The sequence below is a fragment of the Geotrypetes seraphini genome, chromosome 11 (genome assembly GCF_902459505.1).
Source record: "Geotrypetes seraphini chromosome 11, aGeoSer1.1, whole genome shotgun sequence".
Lineage (NCBI taxonomy): Eukaryota > Metazoa > Chordata > Amphibia > Gymnophiona > Dermophiidae > Geotrypetes > Geotrypetes seraphini.
The window spans coordinates 102,449,712-102,469,743 of record NC_047094.1 but is presented as its reverse complement, the minus strand read 5'-3'; the positions used below and the strand labels follow the sequence as shown (position 1 = coordinate 102,469,743).

Here is a 20,032-nt window from a genome sequence, read left to right as displayed (position 1 = left end):
ATAATTTGAAGGGGGTCAACAGGGCTCTCAAAGTTCCTTCTTTTCTCATGGAAACCCTGCGGTCTGTGATCCTGGCAGTTCAGCCAGAGGAGTTTCTGACCTCTCTGGATCTGACGGAGGCCTACTTGCATGTTCCAAATCAAGCCTCTCATCAGCGCTTCCTTCACTTTGCGATCTTGGGTCAGCTCCCCTTCGGTCTAGCCACGGCTCCATGGACATTCACCAAGGTCATGGTAGTTGTCGCAGCGGCTTTGCGCCAAGAGGGCATTCGAGCAAAGGTGTTGCAGGAGAGCATTTGGGTCACGGCTCAGGTGGTGGGGTTCCTGCAGTTGCTGGGCTGGGTTGTCAGCCTTTCCAAGGGTCGGTTGAACCCATCTCAGAACCTGGAGTACCTTGGGGTTCTGTTCGACACCTCCTTCTTTTGGCATCCCGGTGTCCTCGAGCGCAGGATTTCCTCCAAGTCTTGGGGTCAATGGCGGCTTCCCTAGAGGTAGTGCAGTGGGCTCATGCCCATATCGGTCCTCTTCAGTATGTTCTTCTTCGGAGGTGGTCACCCTAGAGGCACGGTCTGGATCATCCTGTTCCTTTGAGGGGTTTGGCTCGTTGCACTCTTCGTTGGTGGCTTAAGACCCCCCCCCCCCAAAATTCTGGTTCAAGAGGCGAGTCTGGATCAGCCACAGTGGATGGTGCTTCTCACGGATGCCAGTCTCTTGGGTTGGGGGGCTCAGTGTCTGGGTCACTCAGCTCAGGGCACCTGGTCCACAGAGGAGGCGTCCTGGTCAATCAATGTTCTGGAGACCAGAGCCATCCACCTGGCGCTGTTAGCCTTCCAGTCCTTCTTGACGGGCAAGTCAGGGTCCTTTCAGACAATGCCACAGCGATGGCCTATGTGAATCGTCAGGGGAGCATCAAGAGCACTCTGGTGGCGCAAGAGGCAGCTCTGCTCATGGTCTGGGCAGAGTCTTATCTTCTGGACATCTCGGCTTCCCACATAGCAGGAGTGGAGAATGTTCAGGCGGACTTTCTAAGTCACGTGCTAGATCCCGGAGAGTGGTATCTTAAGTCCCAAGGCCTTTGAGTTGATAGTGCAGTCTTTGGGTCAGCCCCTCGTGGACCTGATGACCACGGGTGTCAGTGCCTAAACAGCCCGCTTCTTCAGTCGTCGTAGAGACAGTCAGGCCGAGGGTCTGGATGCTCTGGTCCAACCATGGCCAATGGAGGGTCTGTTGTACGTGTTCCCTCCGTGGCCATTAGTGGGCAGAGTTCTACTTCGTATTGTTCGCCATCCAAGCCTGGTGATTCTGGTGGCCCTGGATTGGTCTAGGTGCCCGTGGTATTCGGACCTGGTGTGGCATCTGATGGCGGATCCTCTGCCACTCTCGCCCGACCTTCTGACTCGGGGTCTCATTCCAATGTTCGATCCGGGCCCCTTTTGTCTTGCGGCTTGGCTCTTGAAAGGGAGCGCCTAGATAAGAAAGGGTATTCAGATAAAGTCATTTCCACCCTTCTGACTCAGGGTCCCATTCCAATGTTCGATCCGGGCCCCTTTTGTCTTAGGACTTGGATCTTGAAAGGGAGCGCCTAGGTAAAAAAGGGTATTCAGATAAAGTCATTTCCACTTCTCAGGCTTATGTGCGGGTTTGGCGTGTCTTTGAAGAGTGGTGTGCTGCGCGTGAAGTGGTCTCTTTTCTCTGCCTAACATCTAAAAGTTCTTGAAGGATGGCCTGGACAGGGGCCCGGCTTGGTCTTCTCTCTGGATTCAGCTTGCGGTCATGTCAGCCTTTCTTGAGTTGTTGTGAGGTCAGCGTCTGGCTGCCATTCCTGATGTCGTTCACTTCTTGTGGGTGGCCAAATTGCTCAAGCCTCCCATGCAACCGTCTGTTCCATCTTGGGATTTTAATCTGGTCGTGTCCGTGCTGGTGCGCTCTCCTTTTGAGCCTTTGGGTGCCTACTCGTTAAAGGACCTTACCCTTAAAGTGGTCTTCTTGGTGGTTATTACTTCTGCTAAGCATGTTTCTGGGCTGCAGGCTTTCTCTTTAAGTCTCCCTTCCTGGAGTTTTCTAGGGAACTGGTCGTGTTGTGGCCTGCTTGGCTATTCGGCAGACTGAGGGAATAAGGGAGCGTAACCTATTATGTACAGTTCCAAAGTTTTATTTCAGTCTCCACCTGCTGGTCATGATAAGATACATACCCATCTGTAAGATTACTATTACAGCTATACTGGTCTGGAGAGGCTAAAAGAAAGAAAATTAGCAGGTAAGAACCTAATTTCTCCTTTATTATGTATGTGTTTTTGGAACCCGCTTTGTATAAAGTGAGATATAAATAAAAACCATGAAGTTATCAAATTAAAGTATATATACAGTCTGAGGTAATATTTCATAACAACTGACCATAAACATTGTCTTTGTTTTGGGTGACTTGTTTTGTTAGTCTGAGTCTCTTTGGACCCCTGGTAGGGATTTCTTAAAAAGCCATGTTTTTAGATTTTTGCAAAAGTGTGTATACTGTGATTATGCAAATTTCAATGGGAAGTGAGTTCCACACTTTTGCCATTTGGTAATTAACCCCCTCTTTTATGAACGCATAGCACGGGCTAAAACCCATGCTATGCGTTCGTAAAAGAGGGGGTAAATGTTTTGGTATGAGATGTTTTTTATATGAGATGAGATGAGATTTTATATCTTTCAGAGTTGGGAATGATAGGGTCAGGTTGTTAGAGTTACATTGGTCTGCAGATCTACCTAATAGTTCAGCAAATTTGGAGAAGCTATTAGGGAACATCACCGTATGACGTTTTAAATGCTACCCAACATAGTTTGAACTCTATTCTCTTTTCTATCAGTAACCAGTATAGTTCTATGAGGTGGTATGACATGGTCAAATCTTGATTTGTAGTACAGTATATGAGTTTTGCTGCAGTGTTTTGTATCAGTTGGAGTTTTTTCATTAATTTCCTAGAGATACCGGAGAACAGAGCATTGCATTACACTTCTCCTTCCGTATTCGCGGTTTCAACAATCGCAATTTTGGGTTTTCGTGATTTTTGCCATGCTGGCTCCTCCCCCCCCCATTTACGCCATCCGATAAAAATTTTGGCGCTTTCAAAGTAGCAGCTACCGTTTTCCATTCATCAGAGAGCTGCAAGAGACACGTCTTTAAATACCTATCGTCACATAAAGAAAAAAATGCAGTACCTAGAAACATCTCAGCCCTCCGCCACCAAAACCTTGACTCTGGCCAAAGTCCAGTTAAGAAGTTTAAGCACCATATTACCTGTAGCCTCTGCACAGGGAAGGGAAGAGAACAGAAAACTCAACATTATGCCAAGTTGCTAGGCAACCCAACTTAGAAGAGCCGTGTGCAAGGCAGGAAGGAAGGCCAATTGGCAGCCACGACTCAGCTGAAAAGAGGGCGAGGTGGGGTCAAAGCTGTAGAAGAACAGCCGGACCATTGCATTTCCTATTAGCCGATGACAACAAAGGGAGGAACAAAGGGGCGTTACGTCTCGCACATTTTTTTTTGGGGGGGGGGTAGCTGCCATTTCCTGCGTGTGGAGAGAAGTGCAGTAGAGATACAAAGTTATTCACGGTTTTTCCATATTCGCGTGTATGTTCATCCCCTAATTACCACTAATATGGAGGGAGAAGTGTAGTTTAGTAGTGACAATATCGTTGACTGCATTAGAACCTTCCTGGCAAGCCCGAACGACAAAATCAAAGATTCAACAATCTCCTTGAACGGTCAAGTCTTTCCTATCACAGATTCCATAAAAATTCTGGGAGTGACACTAGACCGTAACCTCACTCTTGAAACTCACACCGACTTACTAGTCAGAAAAGGCTTCTCCGCTTTATGGAAACTAAGAACCATCAGAAAGTACTTCGATGGAACCTCATTCCGCTTACTGGTGCAATCTTCCATTCTGAGCTTACTCGACTACTGCAACATTATCTACCTGGGGTCCTTCAAAACAACCATTCAAAGACTCCATATCATCCAAAATTCAGCAATCCGACTGATCTTTGGGCTAAAAAATGGGAACACATAACTCCCTACTACCAAAATCTCCACTGGCTACCCTTGGAAACAAGAGTGCAATTAAAGTTTGCCTGTCTCTGTTTCAAATCCATTCTTGTTTCGACCCCCTTATACTTGGTTCCCCATTTTACCTTAGACTGTCCATCCAGACCCACTCACAGAACTCATCTCTTCAGCCATCCAACTCTGAAGGCCTGCCGTTACAAAAGATACCTGAACAAACACTTGCCTTCCAAGCAGGTCATCTAAATGATTGGCTGAGCAATACTATCTCGCGCTCCTCATCCTACCTAAACTTCAGAAAATTATTTAAAAATAACCTATTTAACCGATTTGTAACCTAAGACCTCTTACCCGACCCTTGTCCCCCAAGATCTCTTTTGTCATACCTCTGCCTCTTGCTCACTACACATTTTGACCCCTTATATTGCACCTGTTCCCTGCTTACATATATTAATTGTATCTGTATTCGCTGATTGTACTCATTTGCTGATTGTCCAGCCCTTCTTTGTTGTAAACCGCCTCAAACTACTACGGCTTTGGCGGTATATAAGAAATAAAATGATTATTATTATTATTATTAGAATCCTGAAATGCTGTTGGAAGAAGTAGGGTCTTACCCTTCTTAGTTTTTGTATTGTAAGAAAGTCTGAAAATCCTAAGTTGTTAACATGATCTTCAAAACTTACATGGATCCAAGGAGGCTTGTCTTCCTCATGGCTCCTCCCTTCATTAACCCTTCCCATGCAAAGTTTACTATGCACTGTGATCTCTCCTGCATCCCCGTCTTACTCTAGGCTGGGATTCTCCTGTCTCCTGGTATGTTCTGTGTTTGAGGAACAACTGCTTTGCTTAGGAAAGGGGATTTTAAGGCTGGTTCAGACGCTGGGGGTTCAGGCATCTTCCTGACTCTGACAGCTTTCATTAGGGATATTCTGAAAACTCGAGTGGTGGACCCCCAGGACAGGTTTGAGAACCACTGCCTTAGATGGGATATAGACAAGACTGTGTGAGGGCTCAGTGGAGGGGGTGAAGGGAGGCATCACAGGTTGAGTTGGGGGTGCCATCAGTCACCACACTCTGCTAGTGTTGACTTAGAGGAAGCTATGATTTTGAAGACTATCTTTTAAAATAATCCCCTTGTATTTTTTTTTATATGCTTCTTGCGGGTAATTCCATTAGAACTGTGCTAGTTTCAGGAGGTTTGGAGGCCATTAATAGAATATTGTAATGAGTAATTATTGGATTATCATTTTTCCCTAATAAGTATAATTGCAAAGTATGGGGGGGTGGGATTTATGATTTGATATTAAATGATTAGATTAATAGGACAGAATATGTAATATATTATATGATATATGTACTACATGTGAATTAGTAGGGTTGGCAGGGAGGGTTTAAATATTATGATTTAAGTTAAATTGATAGAGAATCAAGTGATATTGTATAAGTTTAAATGTTATTTTATGATATACTTGTTGTAAGAGGGGAGAGTGTGGCATAGTGGTTAAAGCTACAGCCTCGGCACCCTGAGGTTGTGGGTTCAAACCCATGCTGCTCCTTGTGACCCTGGGCAAGTCACTTAATCCCCCCGTTGCCTCAGGTACATTAGAAAGATTGTGAGCCCACCGGGACAGAGAGGGAAAAATGCTTGAGTACCTGAATAAATTCATGTAAACCGTTCTGAGCTCCCCTGGGAGAACGGTATAGAAAACTGATTAAATAAATAAATAAATAAATAAATAAATAAAAGTAAGATGTAAAATGAATAAAGAATTAAAAAAAAAAAAAAGAAAGAAATTGCTGTACTAGTTAGATCTAGACTTTTGACATCACTACAGGAATGTAGCTCTCCGAGTGAAAATGTAGCAACATCTTTACTGCAAATGCATCTTTTTGTAAAAGTCAAGTTCTCTGTTTTCATTCTACAATAACAATTCTAAAAAATGACTTTTGTAAATGTCTGTTTTAAAAAAATCATAGCCTCATATTACAAGTGATTGCAACATCTATTTAGTGAAGTAATTTTTTTTTTAATCTGTTATCCAGCTTTGAAAATTGGAAAGGTTAATTCAAGTAGATGTTACACTGCATCATTTATAACCCTAGTAGTCCTGTTCCTTTGAACTTGAAGCTTAATTGTAACCAGGGCTCGGATCTGGTGCCATAAGCATTAATTCACAATTGATCAGATTTTTCTTCTATTTTATTTCCGTTTAACTAAAGACAGTAATCCATAATCATCATAAAGAAACTACAAATTAAAATAGTTTATAGTCTTTATACAAAGTTATCCCCTTTCAACTCACTTGGTGCAGTCACTGCCGTGAGTCAGAACCCTGCAGTTGTGGACCCTAAGGGCCTAATTCTGTATAGAGCGCCTATTCTCAGCAGCCACCTAAACGGCTTTTGAGAATCGCACATGAGCGTCAATTATAGAATCACCTAACCACCTCAATTCTCTAACCGGCGTCCATGACACAGATGCTGTTTTAGAGAATTGTGATGCCCAAGGGAGTAGCCTTAGGGTTCTGGCCAATCGGAATATTAGGCCACTCCCAATGCATTCCAGAATGCACTTGGAAGGAAGCCTAAGACTCCGGTTAGCCCAGGTGCCTAAAGCCCCTCCTATGCAGTAGGAAGGGGAAGGCCCGCCATTCTGAAGAGGAGGGCCTGCCGTTCAGAGGGAGTAAGCATTCCTCTGGCTGGGCTTCCTTTTAAAGGTATGGGAGGGAAGTCATGGGTTTGGGGGTGCCAGTAGGAGGGAATGGGTATCTCTCCTGCCGGGGATTGTTTTGTGGTTTGTAGTAGGAGGGATTCGGCATCCCTCCTGGGGTGGGGAGAGTTCAGGGTTGGTGGCAGGAGGGAGTGGGCATCCCTCCTCCGGCCAACTTGCAGTGGGTATTCCCTGCTGTGGCCGCTGAGCTTATCATGGCAGGGAGATTTCCTTGCCACGATTAGTTTAGCGGATGCATCTATTTGAAATGTAGGCCAGGATTTCAAAGGCCTACATTTCAGGTGCCTATCTTGCGGCCCTAGGGAGATGCAAAGGGCTGCTTAAACTCACGCGGCCCTAGGGAGATGCAAAGGGCTGCTTAAGCTCACCTAAGGCTACTTTTGATTGAAACCATGCCCACACCCAGCCTTGGGTGAGCTTAAGCATCCCTATGCATCTCCCTCAACTGAGACAGATGCCTACAGCCTGCCTTGGGGTGTTTATGTTTTTTTGCTTTTTTTTAGAAACATGTGTCCCTATTGGCTGGTTAGACAGCAGCAAGATACCTACCGTCTACAATCAGGACGTCGTTTGTAGAATTTAGCCCTAAATGTAGCCACTAGGTGTCACCATTGTGCAATGACAATAACTTCCTCACTTCAGCTCTCACAGAGGGATTGTGAATGCTACCTCTGCAATACTCCCAGAGAGTGGAAGACCAGGGCTGGGAATGAAATCCAGGTCCCCAAGCATGGCAGTGTGTAGCACTGAGTAATTTATTTTCTAATTTATTTATTTATTTATTTTTAAAGCATGAAGCTCCTATCAAGACTGTCCATTGGATTAAAGCACCAAATTATACGTGCATAATGACAGGAAGCTGGGACAAAACACTGAAGGTATAGCATAAAGCAGTACTCCTCAGTCTTTCTATAATTGGAACCCAAATTGTATGGTCACAGAAAGCTCATGTCATCTGGACAGTGCAGGTCAGTAACAACCTATGAGGTGCCCATACAATTCATTACCCCGAATGCAGGTTCCAACCTACAGTTTGGAAAGCTCAGTTGTAAAGAGTGTTAAATCTGTGATGCATATACAGAAAAGAAAGTATCCAGACAAAAGAAAAAACATTTATGTAGCATGATATATCTGCATACAATGTAACTGGCTCCTTTTTTATTCAAACATTTTATTTTTTAATTGCCGTATATACTCGAATATAAACCAGTAACCTTTTTTCCCCAAGTTGAGGTGGGGGGAGATTGACTCGAATATAAACCGAGGTTAGAAACTTGGGTTATCACTGTAAGCCAGTCTACAAAGACTAGACATTTTTTGCCATAAATTTTAATACATTATTTAACTTTACAAAGTCTCATTTTAACCTCTTTGTTTCCCTGACATAAACCTTAAAAATAGAAAAGAGTTTTTGTATATAACACCACACAAAAGACTGAGGGCTCCTTTTACTAAGATGCGCTAGCGTTTTTAGCGCGCGCCAACCCCGCGCTACGCGCCAAAAACTAACGCCTGCTAAAACCGCTAGCACAGCTTAGTAAAAGGAGCCCTGGGACATAAAAATAGATAAAAATCACAAATCATAAAGATAAAATTAAGCAATATGACACTTTATGTATAGCATAGCTGAAACATAAATTTAAAATAATATTACAGAATATAAGAATACAATAAATATAAGAATAACCACAATACTAGCAGATAACTATTAAAATGATATGCATTATGTGTGTGTACCATGTTACACCATAGAGGTAAAACACAGCATTTTAGAGAAAACACAAATCCAAGACATGAAGCTGGAGCAATAAAACATAGCATAAAATTCAACAACGCCATTATTACGTAGGCAGCAGAGATAACACGCGGGCACATGCACAAAAAATGTTTTCCAAGACTATCAAGTGCTGAAGAACATTTTGGGCTCCTTTTACTAAGCTGCGTTAGGGCTTTAACGCGTGGAATAGCACGCGTTACAATGCCACGCACTAGACGCTAATGCCAGCATTGAGCTGCCATTGTTTCTAGCCGCGTAGCATGGGGTTAGTGCAAGCTAATCTGCATGCGCTAAAATGCTAGCACACCTTAGTAAAAGGAGCCCTTTGTGTTAACTAAAAGTTTAACTGCTGAAGATCATATCCTAAACTTTTGAATAGCCATTGGGCTCATCTTTTGAAGCACATCAAGCAATATTGTAGTGGAGCCTGGGTTATACTCTGAAAAGGAAAAACTGATCATATCCTCTGTGGAAGTTATGATTTGTGATGCTGGTTAACTCCAATAGCTGTCCTATTTACAAAAGTGTTTACAAGCTGTGCTGAGGCTTAATTTGAGCATGTACAAGTTTTAATGGTATGTGTTGAGAATAACAGTTCAGATTTATTTATTTTAAAAATTTCTAAAAAAAAACCTAAACGGTTTACATAATTTACATACATAATTTTATAAAAACATAATAAAACAGACACACAAACAATCATCAGAAATTATATCTACAAACTAATATCGTAGCTTATATAGTGAAAATCATGAATAATTCATCAACTGTGCAGAGGAAAATTATTGGCATCTACAAATAATTGCTAAAGAAAATTTGTAGCAATGGGCTTGTTTTCGCCCCTGCCCGACGGCTACTTCAGTGCTACCACGTCCCCACCTGATGGCCGGCACATCTGTCGCTCCCCCCGGCCGACCGGCACAGTTTGTTTCCAGTCTGAAGTTGAGGCCAGTGCTGTGTGTTGAGCCGAAGCGGGGCCTTGCTCATCTGCACATGCTCAGAGCCTCTGCTGGCTCCTTTCCTTTACTGAGATTCTCGGAGAGGATGGAAACCGGCAGGCATTGATCATGCGCAAATGCACAAGGCTCCGCTCCGGCTCAATATACAGCATTGGCTTCAGCTTCAGACCAGAAAAGAACAGTGCTGGGGGGAGGGGCGGATGTGCCGGTTATTGTGTGGAGAGGTGGTAGGCCTGAAGTGCCAGTCAGATGGGGTCAGGAACAGAAATGCTGGTTAGCAGTAAGAGGTGGTAGGCCTGAGGTGCTGGTTGGAGGGGAGGAGATGTAATCTTCAGAGAGAGGGAGGGAGAGACAGAGGGAAAAAGCAAGAAAGATCAAGGCTCAAATATAAACTGAGACCCCCCCCCCCCTTTTTGGGCCCCAAAATCTCGGTTTATATTCGAGTATATACGGTACCCGTTTTTGCTGTGTGCTGTTAGTTAGCCTCTGTTGAATCTTGGGCCCTCCTAGACAGTCCTTTTCCTTCTGTTGCAGTTCTGGGACACTCGATCACCAAATCCTATGATGACCTTGCAGCTTCCAGAAAGGTGTTACTGTGCAGATGTGGTGAGTTAATGGATTTGTGTGGGGGGAGGGAGGGGGTGACTTAATTGCATTAACCACTTTCTTTCATATATCTATTCACACCTGAAACAACTGTCCTTTAAATTACAAAATTGTTAAAGGTTTAATCAGTACAACCAAAAGGTTGACCCCGAAAAACTCCACCAAAATAAAAATCTGATAAAACCAAAGACACCGTGGAGAAGATGATAAAGATGCAGGCTTTATTAAAAGTTCAATCCAATAATCCACAAAAAGAAATATTAAGGACCCAAATCATTGAGGACTATGGACCCAACACGGTCCGTGTTTTGACAAAACTGTCTGCCTCAGGGGTCCCTAAAGGTCCTGGCATGGAAACACATGGATCAGAGGCTAAAAATGACTCTTGGCAAAACTCTGCGTGGTTGAGAAGTCCTCAATAGCAGGGATTTCACTCTGCCGCATTACTGATGACATCATCAGTAATGCAGCAGAGTGAAATCCCCAACGGACAAGGCCAGGCAGCCTGTTTAGAGTGCTACCGGCCCGACGCTGTTTAGGTTGAAGGTAGGGCTCGTTCGCGGTTGTCGGGAAGGGAAGGATGGAGGGTCAGCAGGGGTTCGGCTGCGCAGGGCGGGGGTGCTCAAGGGTTCTGCTGCATAAGGGATGGGAGGGAGGGAAGGATAGAAGCTGGCAAGGGTTATGCTGCACAAGGGATGGGAGGGAAGGATAGAAGCTGGGCAAACTTCTGCTGCACAGGGGGATAGGAGAAAGGGAGGGGGTGGAAAGATGCTGTACATGTGGGGGAGAGAAAGGAAAGAGGAAGAATTGGGGTGAAGTAGAGGGAGGGAGAGATGATCATGTGCATACCCCGAAAATAAGACCTAATGCCTTTTTTGGGTCCCAAATGAATATGACAATGTCTTATTTTCGGGGAAACGCAGTAGGTTTACTTTTTTTTAATCTTTATTCATTTTCATATCTTACAACAAGTGTATAATAATCAATCAGAAAAATTTTTAACAAATCACTTGACAATCTTACTTATAATCATTAAAATATAAAAGAATCCCTTCCCACCCACCCATTTATCTAATATAATAAAACGCTAGGCCGCACATGCGCACTCCCATCGCGTGCATCCGTTTTCCGTGAGCTGTAGCGACCCATAGGAAGTGCACATGTGCAGCTTACGGTCTGGCCTGCTCCCTACCGTATTGCATTTTTTAGTTGAAAGACGCAGCGGTGGCTACTCTCACGATCCCCGCCTGCGTCGGACATCCGACGCAGGTGGGGATCATGAGAGGAGCCACCTCCGCGTGTTTCAACTAAAAAAAAAAATACGGCAAGGCGAGCAGGCCAGACCAGACCGGCAAAAGTCAGAGGTGAAAGCCTAATAGCCCCGGCGGCTGCAGGCCGTGGCTGCTATCAGCAGCTGCAGGCCGCCGCGGCTAAGCACGAAGCACGGAGCCACCATGGACCCCAGCGCTGGACATCCTGCTCTCCTGTCGGCTCCTCTCAGGAGCCGCACCAGCGTCGGAGAAGGCTTCCTACGCTGGCGGGGATCGAGAGGAGCCAAGGTGACACTTCAAGGGGCGGAAAGGGAAGCGCCGAAAAAAATCTCCAGCCGGCTGTAACCGTGTCACCAAATAACAGCCTCCCTGTGAAAAAGAATACTCGCGCTGCAGTAGCTGCTGGCTTTCCCTTCAGCTCGGCTCCCCACTTACAAAAGGAACCTACAGCGAGCCCTGCCCCAGCTGCCTCCGAAAGTAAGGGACACTTGGCAGATTCTTTCCCTTGCACCGACATTGAAGAAAATGTATTCGCAGCCCTAGCAACCGACGTAAGCAAAACTAACTGCCGATTTAGAAGGTTGTTTTTTTACAGCAGTTTGCTGGGCAGGAAAAAATACTTGCGGTTTGTTTTGGGTTAAGGGTGTGTGCTGGGGAAGCTGTGAACTATCGTGCATTGATTAGATAAAGGCCAGGGGTGGGTGTGCTGGGGAAGGGGCCCAGGAAGCAATCTTGCTTTCCATTGTGGGGGAAGAGGTGTGATTTGTTGGGGACAAGAAATCTTGCTTTCCTTTGGGGGGAGGGGTGTGATTTCTTGGCTACAAGAAATTAACTTGCTTTGCTTTAGAAGTAGGGGTGTGATTGGTTGGGGACAGGTAGTATCTTGGACAGGGGAAGCAGGGAAGGGAAAAGTACTACTGGACAGGGGGGAGTTAAAAGTAAGGGACAAAGGCTACTGCTGGACGGGGGGGGGGGTGCAGAAAAAGGAAGAGAGGCCTCCTGCTGGACAGGGGGAGCAGGAAAGAGGTGCTGCTGGACAGGGGGGGAGTTAAAACAAAGGGAGAAGGGCTGCTGCTGGATAAGGGGACCAGTGAAGGGGTGGTGGTGGACAGGGGAAGAAAAAGGAAGGGAAAATGGACAGGGGGAGCAGGCAAGGGGTGGTGGTAGACAGCCGAGAAAAAAGAAAGACAGAAAGAAAGAAATACAGAAACAGGCTAAGGAGAGAAAGAGAAATAAATAAATACAGACACACACACATATTCTAGCACCCGTTAATGTAACGGGCTTAAAGACTAGTTAATAATAAAACAATTAGCAATTATTATCTTTCCCAATCCCAATCCCACTCCACCTATATCTTATATAATACCAAGGTGTTTAAGATGTCTGATCATTAGAATAAGTAATCAATGGCCCCCAAATCTTTTTTAAAATTATTAGGTTTTCAATCTCTAGAGACAGGCAGGTTCCCCCGGGTCCTATAGAGCCTGCCTGTCCCTTGCAGTAGAAAATGTGATGGTGAAACAGGACTTCTGCTCAGTTTAAAGAGAACAGTAGTTGTAGTCCCTGTACTAATTAGCACTCTTAAAAAGGCTATCTGGAACCGCCCACATCCTTTGTTAATACTTCTGAATTGGGGGGGGGGGGAGATTTAAGGTACCAAAAGCATCTGGAAGATTGTACAGAATTAAAATAAATAATAATAATGTATCTTCATGTATGACACAATTCGAATCTTATCCAAGGACCTGGGAATCGTAGCAATATTGGTGTAAAATGTATGCTGTTCTGTGTAGAGTAGCTTTTTGCAAAATTGATGAGGGTTCAAACTCAGAACTGCATGGCCTGGAGACTGCTTAGCCTGAGGGTGAGCCTCGGCTTTTGCACACTATTAATATAGGTGAAGAATTAATGTTTTAATAGTAACTATCATAACATTTCTGTTGAGGAAGGGTCCTGATCAGAAAACATTTTTATTTTGTGCTTACATCGAGATCCTTATAAACAAAGACACTGAGATGGATGCAAGTCAATGATTTCTTTCTTTTTTTTTAATTGCTGTGACAAAGGTATATCCAATGGCTGTTGTAGCCAGTGCAGAAAGAGGTCTTATAGTTTACCAGCTGGAAAACCAGCCCTCAGAATTCAGAAGAATAGAATCTCCACTTAAACATCAGGTAAGCACCCTGACCCCTGTAAAAGAGGATTCTACTACAGTCCAAATGATCACATTAGTTTATTCAAACTTATATGCCCGCGATCCATATCTGCTCCTGGATAAACATTAAGCAATTGCAATAAAATCATGGCCAACCCATGCCGTAACTCTTTTACAATACAAAGATATTGGTGTTTAGAGCAGCGGTGAAGTAGATAGATACCCCTCATGGATTACATCCAGTTTAGACTAGGATTAGCTCTTTTAGAAGATTCTGTTTGTTGCTTCTTAGCTCTAACCCAAACTTTATGGAGATCGGTTATGCTGCTTAGTCCTAGCAAGGTCCAGACAGTTAGTACCAGAAAAAGAAATGACATTTGGATGCTTAAGATGTACAGAAGAATGCACAGAGTATTCAGGTCAGTGATTTACACCTGCAAATGAATGTCTTTATAGAAGTATGACATTTCTATTAAAAGGTCTGTAATTTCCAGAACACTATTTTCCCATGTTTCTTGAAATATTGATGGCCTAATAATTTGGTGATGGTAACACACACAGAGAATGGTGAATTCCTTGTAGCTGTCATGACCCAATACAGCCTCTCTGGGACCAGAGGAATAGCCTAGCGGTTAGAGCAAGTGGTCTAAGTACCAAGGAAGTCAGAATTCAGATCCTGCTGCTGCCGCTGAAATTCTGTCACTTTTATCTCCCACTGCCTCAGGTACTGACTTAAGCAGTAAACTCTTTAGAGGAAGGTCCTATGAATTGTGAATTTAGTTTACGCCTTTCATAGTAGTTCTAGGTGAGTTACAGTCAGTTATAGTATTGCATTATCTATATATATAAAACCCCTAGCCGCGCATGCGCACTCAACTGCGTGCTTCCGTGATCTCTGATCTGTGAGATGTAGGTCCGTGGCCGCAGGAGTGCGCATGCGCGAGTCCCCAGCCTTACTGCTTCCCAGCCGCCAGCATTGGACTCCCTGCTCTCCAGATCGCAGTGTCGGCTCCTCTCATGAGCCGTACCAGTGTCGGAGAAGGCGTCCGACGCTGGCGGGGATCGAGAGGAACCCTGCGACACTCGCCCAGAGCAGGCCAGACCGCGGACCGGGCAGGGAAGCGCCGAAAGAGACTCCAGCTGCGAGCCGCTCAGTGGGACCAGGCAGGCAGCCACGCGAGGGAGGGAAACAGAAAAAAAAAAACGGTACGTGCAGGGAGAAGCTGAGCCTGCTTGCGGGAAACACGATAAGGGAAGGGGGGCCCTTGGAGCAGGCTACACCACGGGAGGGAAGGGGGAGGGGCCAAAAGGAGCAGGCCACATCGTGCTAAGAGTAGGGAAGGAGGGTGGGGGAAAATGCTGATACTGCTGCACAGGGACTTGGAGGGGAAGGGAAATACCTGGAGGAAAGACACAGGGAGAGGGACAGAAAGACAGAGAAAGGGAGCCAGGGAGAGAGAGAGACAGTGGGAGGGAGAGAGACAGAAAGACAGACATACATATATTCTAGCACCCGTTTATGTAACGGGCTTAATGACTAGTATTGTATAAATATGTAAGATTCCCTAGTATACCTCATTAGGAGTTCAATTCGATTTCCATATGATTCCCTGGCCCCAGAGCACTCCAAATTTGTATGTGAAGCAGTGGAGGGTTAAGCCGCTTGCACTAGATCACAAGGAGTGTCAGTGGGATTTTAGTCTGACTTTCCTGGTTCTCAGACTGCTGCTCTAACCATTAGGCTTCTTCTCCACTTGTATTTGAATATTCATATTGTACTTGGCGGGTGCTGTGTAGCACTATGTTCATCCAGTGGCATTATAAAAATGGCAGTTATTTTTAAGTGTAAGTATTACTGCCAGCAGCTAGCCTTTAATTTAAAGCCCAACACCCTTGATTGGACAAATATAAAGTGGAACATGGTTAGTGTTTTATTGAGCTCTGGTGTTTTGGGATCAGGGCAGTGCTTCATTTTCTATAAAAACTGTACCTGGCTGGGGACTTTAAACTCTTCGCACAAGTAGGGAACACAGGTTACTTAAGTCTGACATACAATATCACAGCAGTCTCTGAAATGCCCCTTTCATCGTTTGATTCAGCATCGTTGTGTTGCCATATTTAAAGACAAGCAGAATAAGCCAACGGGGTTTGCTCTGGGAAGTATTGAAGGACGAGTTGCCATCCATTATATTAATCCACCAAATCCGTAAGTCCGCTGCTGACCATTTTTTCTACGCTAGCTCTTTCTTGTTTCATTTGAGAGGCATCTCAAGAACTGTTTTTCTATTGTTTGTTTTCTAGTGCCAAAGATAACTTCACTTTTAAATGCCATCGATCCAACGGGACTAACACTACAGCGCCTCAGGACATCTATGCTGTGAGTATTTGAATGGATGCTCTTTGGTTTCTTCCTGACCTGTCTTTTTCAGTCACTGATGCTTTTGAAATCTAAACTATGCCTTCTAGGCCCATCTCAGATAAGATTCCCACTCCCTTATGTACTTCCCCTAAATGTCTCACTATCCTATATATTTTATGGAGTTCCCCCCCTTATCCTCCTGTTTCTCATACCTTAGTAATGTCTTGTTAACGTAGATTTTTATTATCAGTTTGTAAATCCTCTTTTTTTTAAATAAACAGTACACACCTCTTAGAAATGTGATAAGTGGTATAACAAATTTTAAATAAACTTGAAACTTGAATTGTGATACTGTATGCAGCATTTAGAAATGGCACCCCATATTAGGCTCATAGGGATTCAGGACCAAGACATAGTTTTCATTTGACTTCATTTAAAATGCACATATGAGCCTTTGCACAATTACCCCAAAGAAAGTGGAAGCATGTGTGACCATCCCTGGAAAAAGGTAATTAAACAGTTTATTTAAAATTTGATAAAACGCTTATAAAAACCTTTTAAGCGCTGTACAAACTAAATCGGGGTACAGGACATTTATAAAGAGTACATTAATGCAAATAACAATATCCCATAGGCATCAGAATACTTACATAACATTCAATAGACAGTGACTAACAGGTACATAGGGAGAGGAAGGGAAGAATTACATTGTTATAAGAAAAGATTACATTAAAGGGGAAGAATGAGGGAGGGGGATGTGCCTTGATTGAGCTAAAATTTTAATGAAAAGCAAAAAGGTAGGATGAAAAACAAAGGTTGCAGGAATAATATACTATCTGTCTACCACCCTAGTAGTTCTTATGGCTGCAGGTAGCACCTATAAAGCAGTATAGTAGGGTTTTGGTGGCCTCACACTTTCCACCATAAATGAGTGGCTTATGGGCCTGGACCCTCCTCTTTTTGATTCACTGGCCCACCCACCAGATTACTTAAGATACCTGTGTGATGCTTTACTAGGATTTCCCATGCCAGGTGCTGCTGTTCTAGACACATGCATTCATATTTTGGGAGGATGGGAGGGGGTCAGTGACTTGATTCCCTCCGGTGGTCATCTGGCGAGTTTGGGTACCTTTTTGACACTTACACACTTTTAAAACAGATCTGGCTCTGGATGTCTAAATTCTCCCCCAGCCGGCTCGATGGTCTTCAGAGATTTGTAATTTTGGGTTCCTGAAGAAGGGATTTTGGTTCTCGAAACCAGGCTTGGTTGGACCTGGTATCCTCCGGATCTCCCTGGTTTTGGGAGACCACTTTATCATCCGTTTTCATCTTCAGCTAAGTCGGCTTTTTGATTCTTGTGGGAGTTTTCTGGGGGAGGTTCTCTGAGAGATTGTTTGATTGACCTCATTTGTGTTTTCTTTGTGCTTCATTTTGCACTTTTTGCACTTCTTTTGATTTACATGACACACCCTGGAAGTACCCCATGATGGTGTGGGGGCAGGGACTGGCTGGTCCTTGTCTCATGATGTGAAGCGCTGGAGTATTGCTCCTTTCGCTGCTCTGTCACACTGAGGGTACTCCATTACTAAATTATAACAATTAATATATTGATTTTACTCTATCTTCTTGTGTGTTCACAGTTGTTTGGTCAGCAAGCAGCCTCTCCGAGAACCGTGTGATCTTTACTGCCTCCTTTTTGGTATCTTGTTAAATTCCATCCAGGACATCTTGGTAAACGTTTGATTATTGCCACAAGGTGTCTAAGCCCACCCAGAACACGCCTCCATGTGTGTCCAGTTTGGACACACAGCGGCTAGGACGCCTCACAAGATATCCAGAAAGATGGTTTTGAAAATCAACACTTGAACTATGGCAGAGTCGTTAACAATTGTTTTACCAAAGCCAAACAGAGATCCTATTTTGGTTTCAAACTACAGGCCTATCTCGTTAATAAATGTAGATGGAAAACTTTTTGCTAAGATATTGGCTTCAAGATTGGCTAAAGCTCTCCCTTTTATTATTGATGTGCACCAAACAGGATTTGTTGCGAAGAGACATTCTTCTAATAATACTAGATTGGCTTTTCATACTTTAAATTTAACAAAAACTATGAATGATTCGGCTTTCTTAGTTTCTTTGGATGCGGAGAAAGCCTTTGATCGAGTTGAATGGACTTTTATGTATCAGGCATTGGAGTGGTTTGGTATAGGTTCTGGTTTTATTCAAATGATTCAGACGCTGTATAGCTCTCCTGGTGCAAGATTATACATTAACTAGTCTTATAGCCCGTTACATTAACGGGTGCTAGAATATATATGCGTGTGTCTGTTTTTATTTTTTTTTCTATCTCCTTAGTCGCTTTCTGTATTTCTGTCTCTCTTTTTTTTTTTCCTTGGCTGTCCACTACCACCCCTTGCCTGTTCCCCCTGTCCATTCTCCCTTCCTTTTACCTCCCCTGTGTCCTCCACCACCCCATCACTGCTCACTTTATCCAGCAGAAGCCCTTCTTCCTTGGTTTTACCTCCCCCTGTCCATCATCACCTCCTTCCTGCTCCCCCTGTCCAGCAGTAGGCCTGTTTTTATTTTTCTGCCCCCCCTCCCTGTTCATCTGCACCTCTTCCCCTTTACATCAACCCCTTTTGTGCCCTCCATTTCCGTGTGTTGCAGCATTTCCCTCCCACCCCACTTCCCTGTGCAGTATTTTCCTCCCCCCCATACGCGGCGCCGCAGGAGAAGCAGTGCCCAACTTAAAATCCAGAAGGGTTGGCTTTTGATGTGCGGCCAGCAGCCGCCGCGGCCGACATCCGCCTGGGGGAGGGGAGGAAGAGAGAGAGCGGAGAGGCGGCGTGGACGGCAGGCGGGGATCGTGATAGTAGCCACCGCTGCGTCTTTCAACAGGGAGCAGGACAGAGCGTAAGCTGCGCATGCGCACTTCCTATATGTTGCTACAGCTCACGGAAAACCGGCACACACATAGGAAGTGCGCATGCGCGGCCTAGCGTTTTATTATATTAGATAATAATTTATCAGATCGGTTTAACTTGCAAAGGGGGGTTAGATAGGGTTGTCCTTTGTCTCCTTTGCTTTTTGATGTTGTTTTAGAACCCTTGTTATTAGCCATTAATCAGGCAAAGGGGATACCAGGCATTCCTTATTCCTTATTTCTCTATTAGAAAACCATGTAGCCCTATCCTATGAACAAGCAAGGGCAAAGTGGAAATGTCCAATCAGAATGGTGCACAAAAAAAGTATCTTTCAACTCATCTGATAAATCCAATGGTCTTTATTCATCCAAAACAAATCGTACATCCAAAGCAACTCAATGACTCGACATGATCATGTTTCGGCCATCCGGCCTGCATCAGGAGTCTTAGGAGTCTTTGGGTAGCAAGTAGTCTTTGAATGGCAAATGGTCTAAAGAAAAACAATCATACCATTGCTCCGAGTCTGTAAACGCTGCAAAATAACACGGCCATGCAGTGAGAGAAAGACCTTGTGCCTGTTTGCTTGTTCGTTTTCTGTGGAATTGGTTCCCCTGTTTTATTGTGGCCCTATCCTATGATACAGTTTTATTTGGTACTTCTATGAGATTGAGAAGCCAAATTTCAGCAAATAATAATAAATTGCTATTAATAATGACAGGAGTTGCCATTCAGCATATTACTAGAAACTGGAAAGATTATACCAGACTCAATTACACCTTTTGGTAGAACTCACTATGCCACATATATAAAATGGAAAGAATAATTGCTTTACAAAAGGGGAATTATAATAATTTTAAGAAGATTTGGGGGCCATTGATAGCATTTTGTAATGATTAGACACCTTCTTACATAACAGAACATAGTTAGAAGGGGGGAGGGTATTTAGAGTTATAATTTTTCCTATTTTTGTTTATAATATATGTAATATTGAATTAATTTAATACTATTGTTGGAAGGGATGGGAGGGGGAGGGGTTTTTATTTATATATTTATGCTGATGTTTGATTAGATTTTCAAGTGATTTGTATGATCTAATTGATATTTTATTGTACACTTGTAAGAAATGAAAATGAATAAAGATTTGGAAAAATAAGAAAATCAACCCTTGGAGGTCCTGGCGATAGGAGGTCCAAGTGCTAG

At 43.9% G+C, this 20,032-nt stretch overlaps 1 protein-coding gene across 3 annotated transcripts in view; it reads left to right on the top strand.

Moving 5' to 3' along the window:
- The window catches only part of RAE1 (ribonucleic acid export 1), a 47,072-nt gene that overhangs the window by 18,500 nt on the left and 8,540 nt on the right, over nt 1-20,032 (top strand). For all 3 annotated transcript variants that reach the window (XM_033963723.1, XM_033963724.1, XM_033963725.1), the window contains 5 exons: nt 7,570-7,656; nt 10,049-10,120; nt 13,461-13,568; nt 15,649-15,755; nt 15,851-15,926. In XM_033963723.1, coding sequence (XP_033819614.1) covers nt 7,570-7,656; nt 10,049-10,120; nt 13,461-13,568; nt 15,649-15,755; nt 15,851-15,926 — 450 coding nt within the window. The remainder of the gene's footprint in view (nt 1-7,569; nt 7,657-10,048; nt 10,121-13,460; nt 13,569-15,648; nt 15,756-15,850; nt 15,927-20,032) is intronic.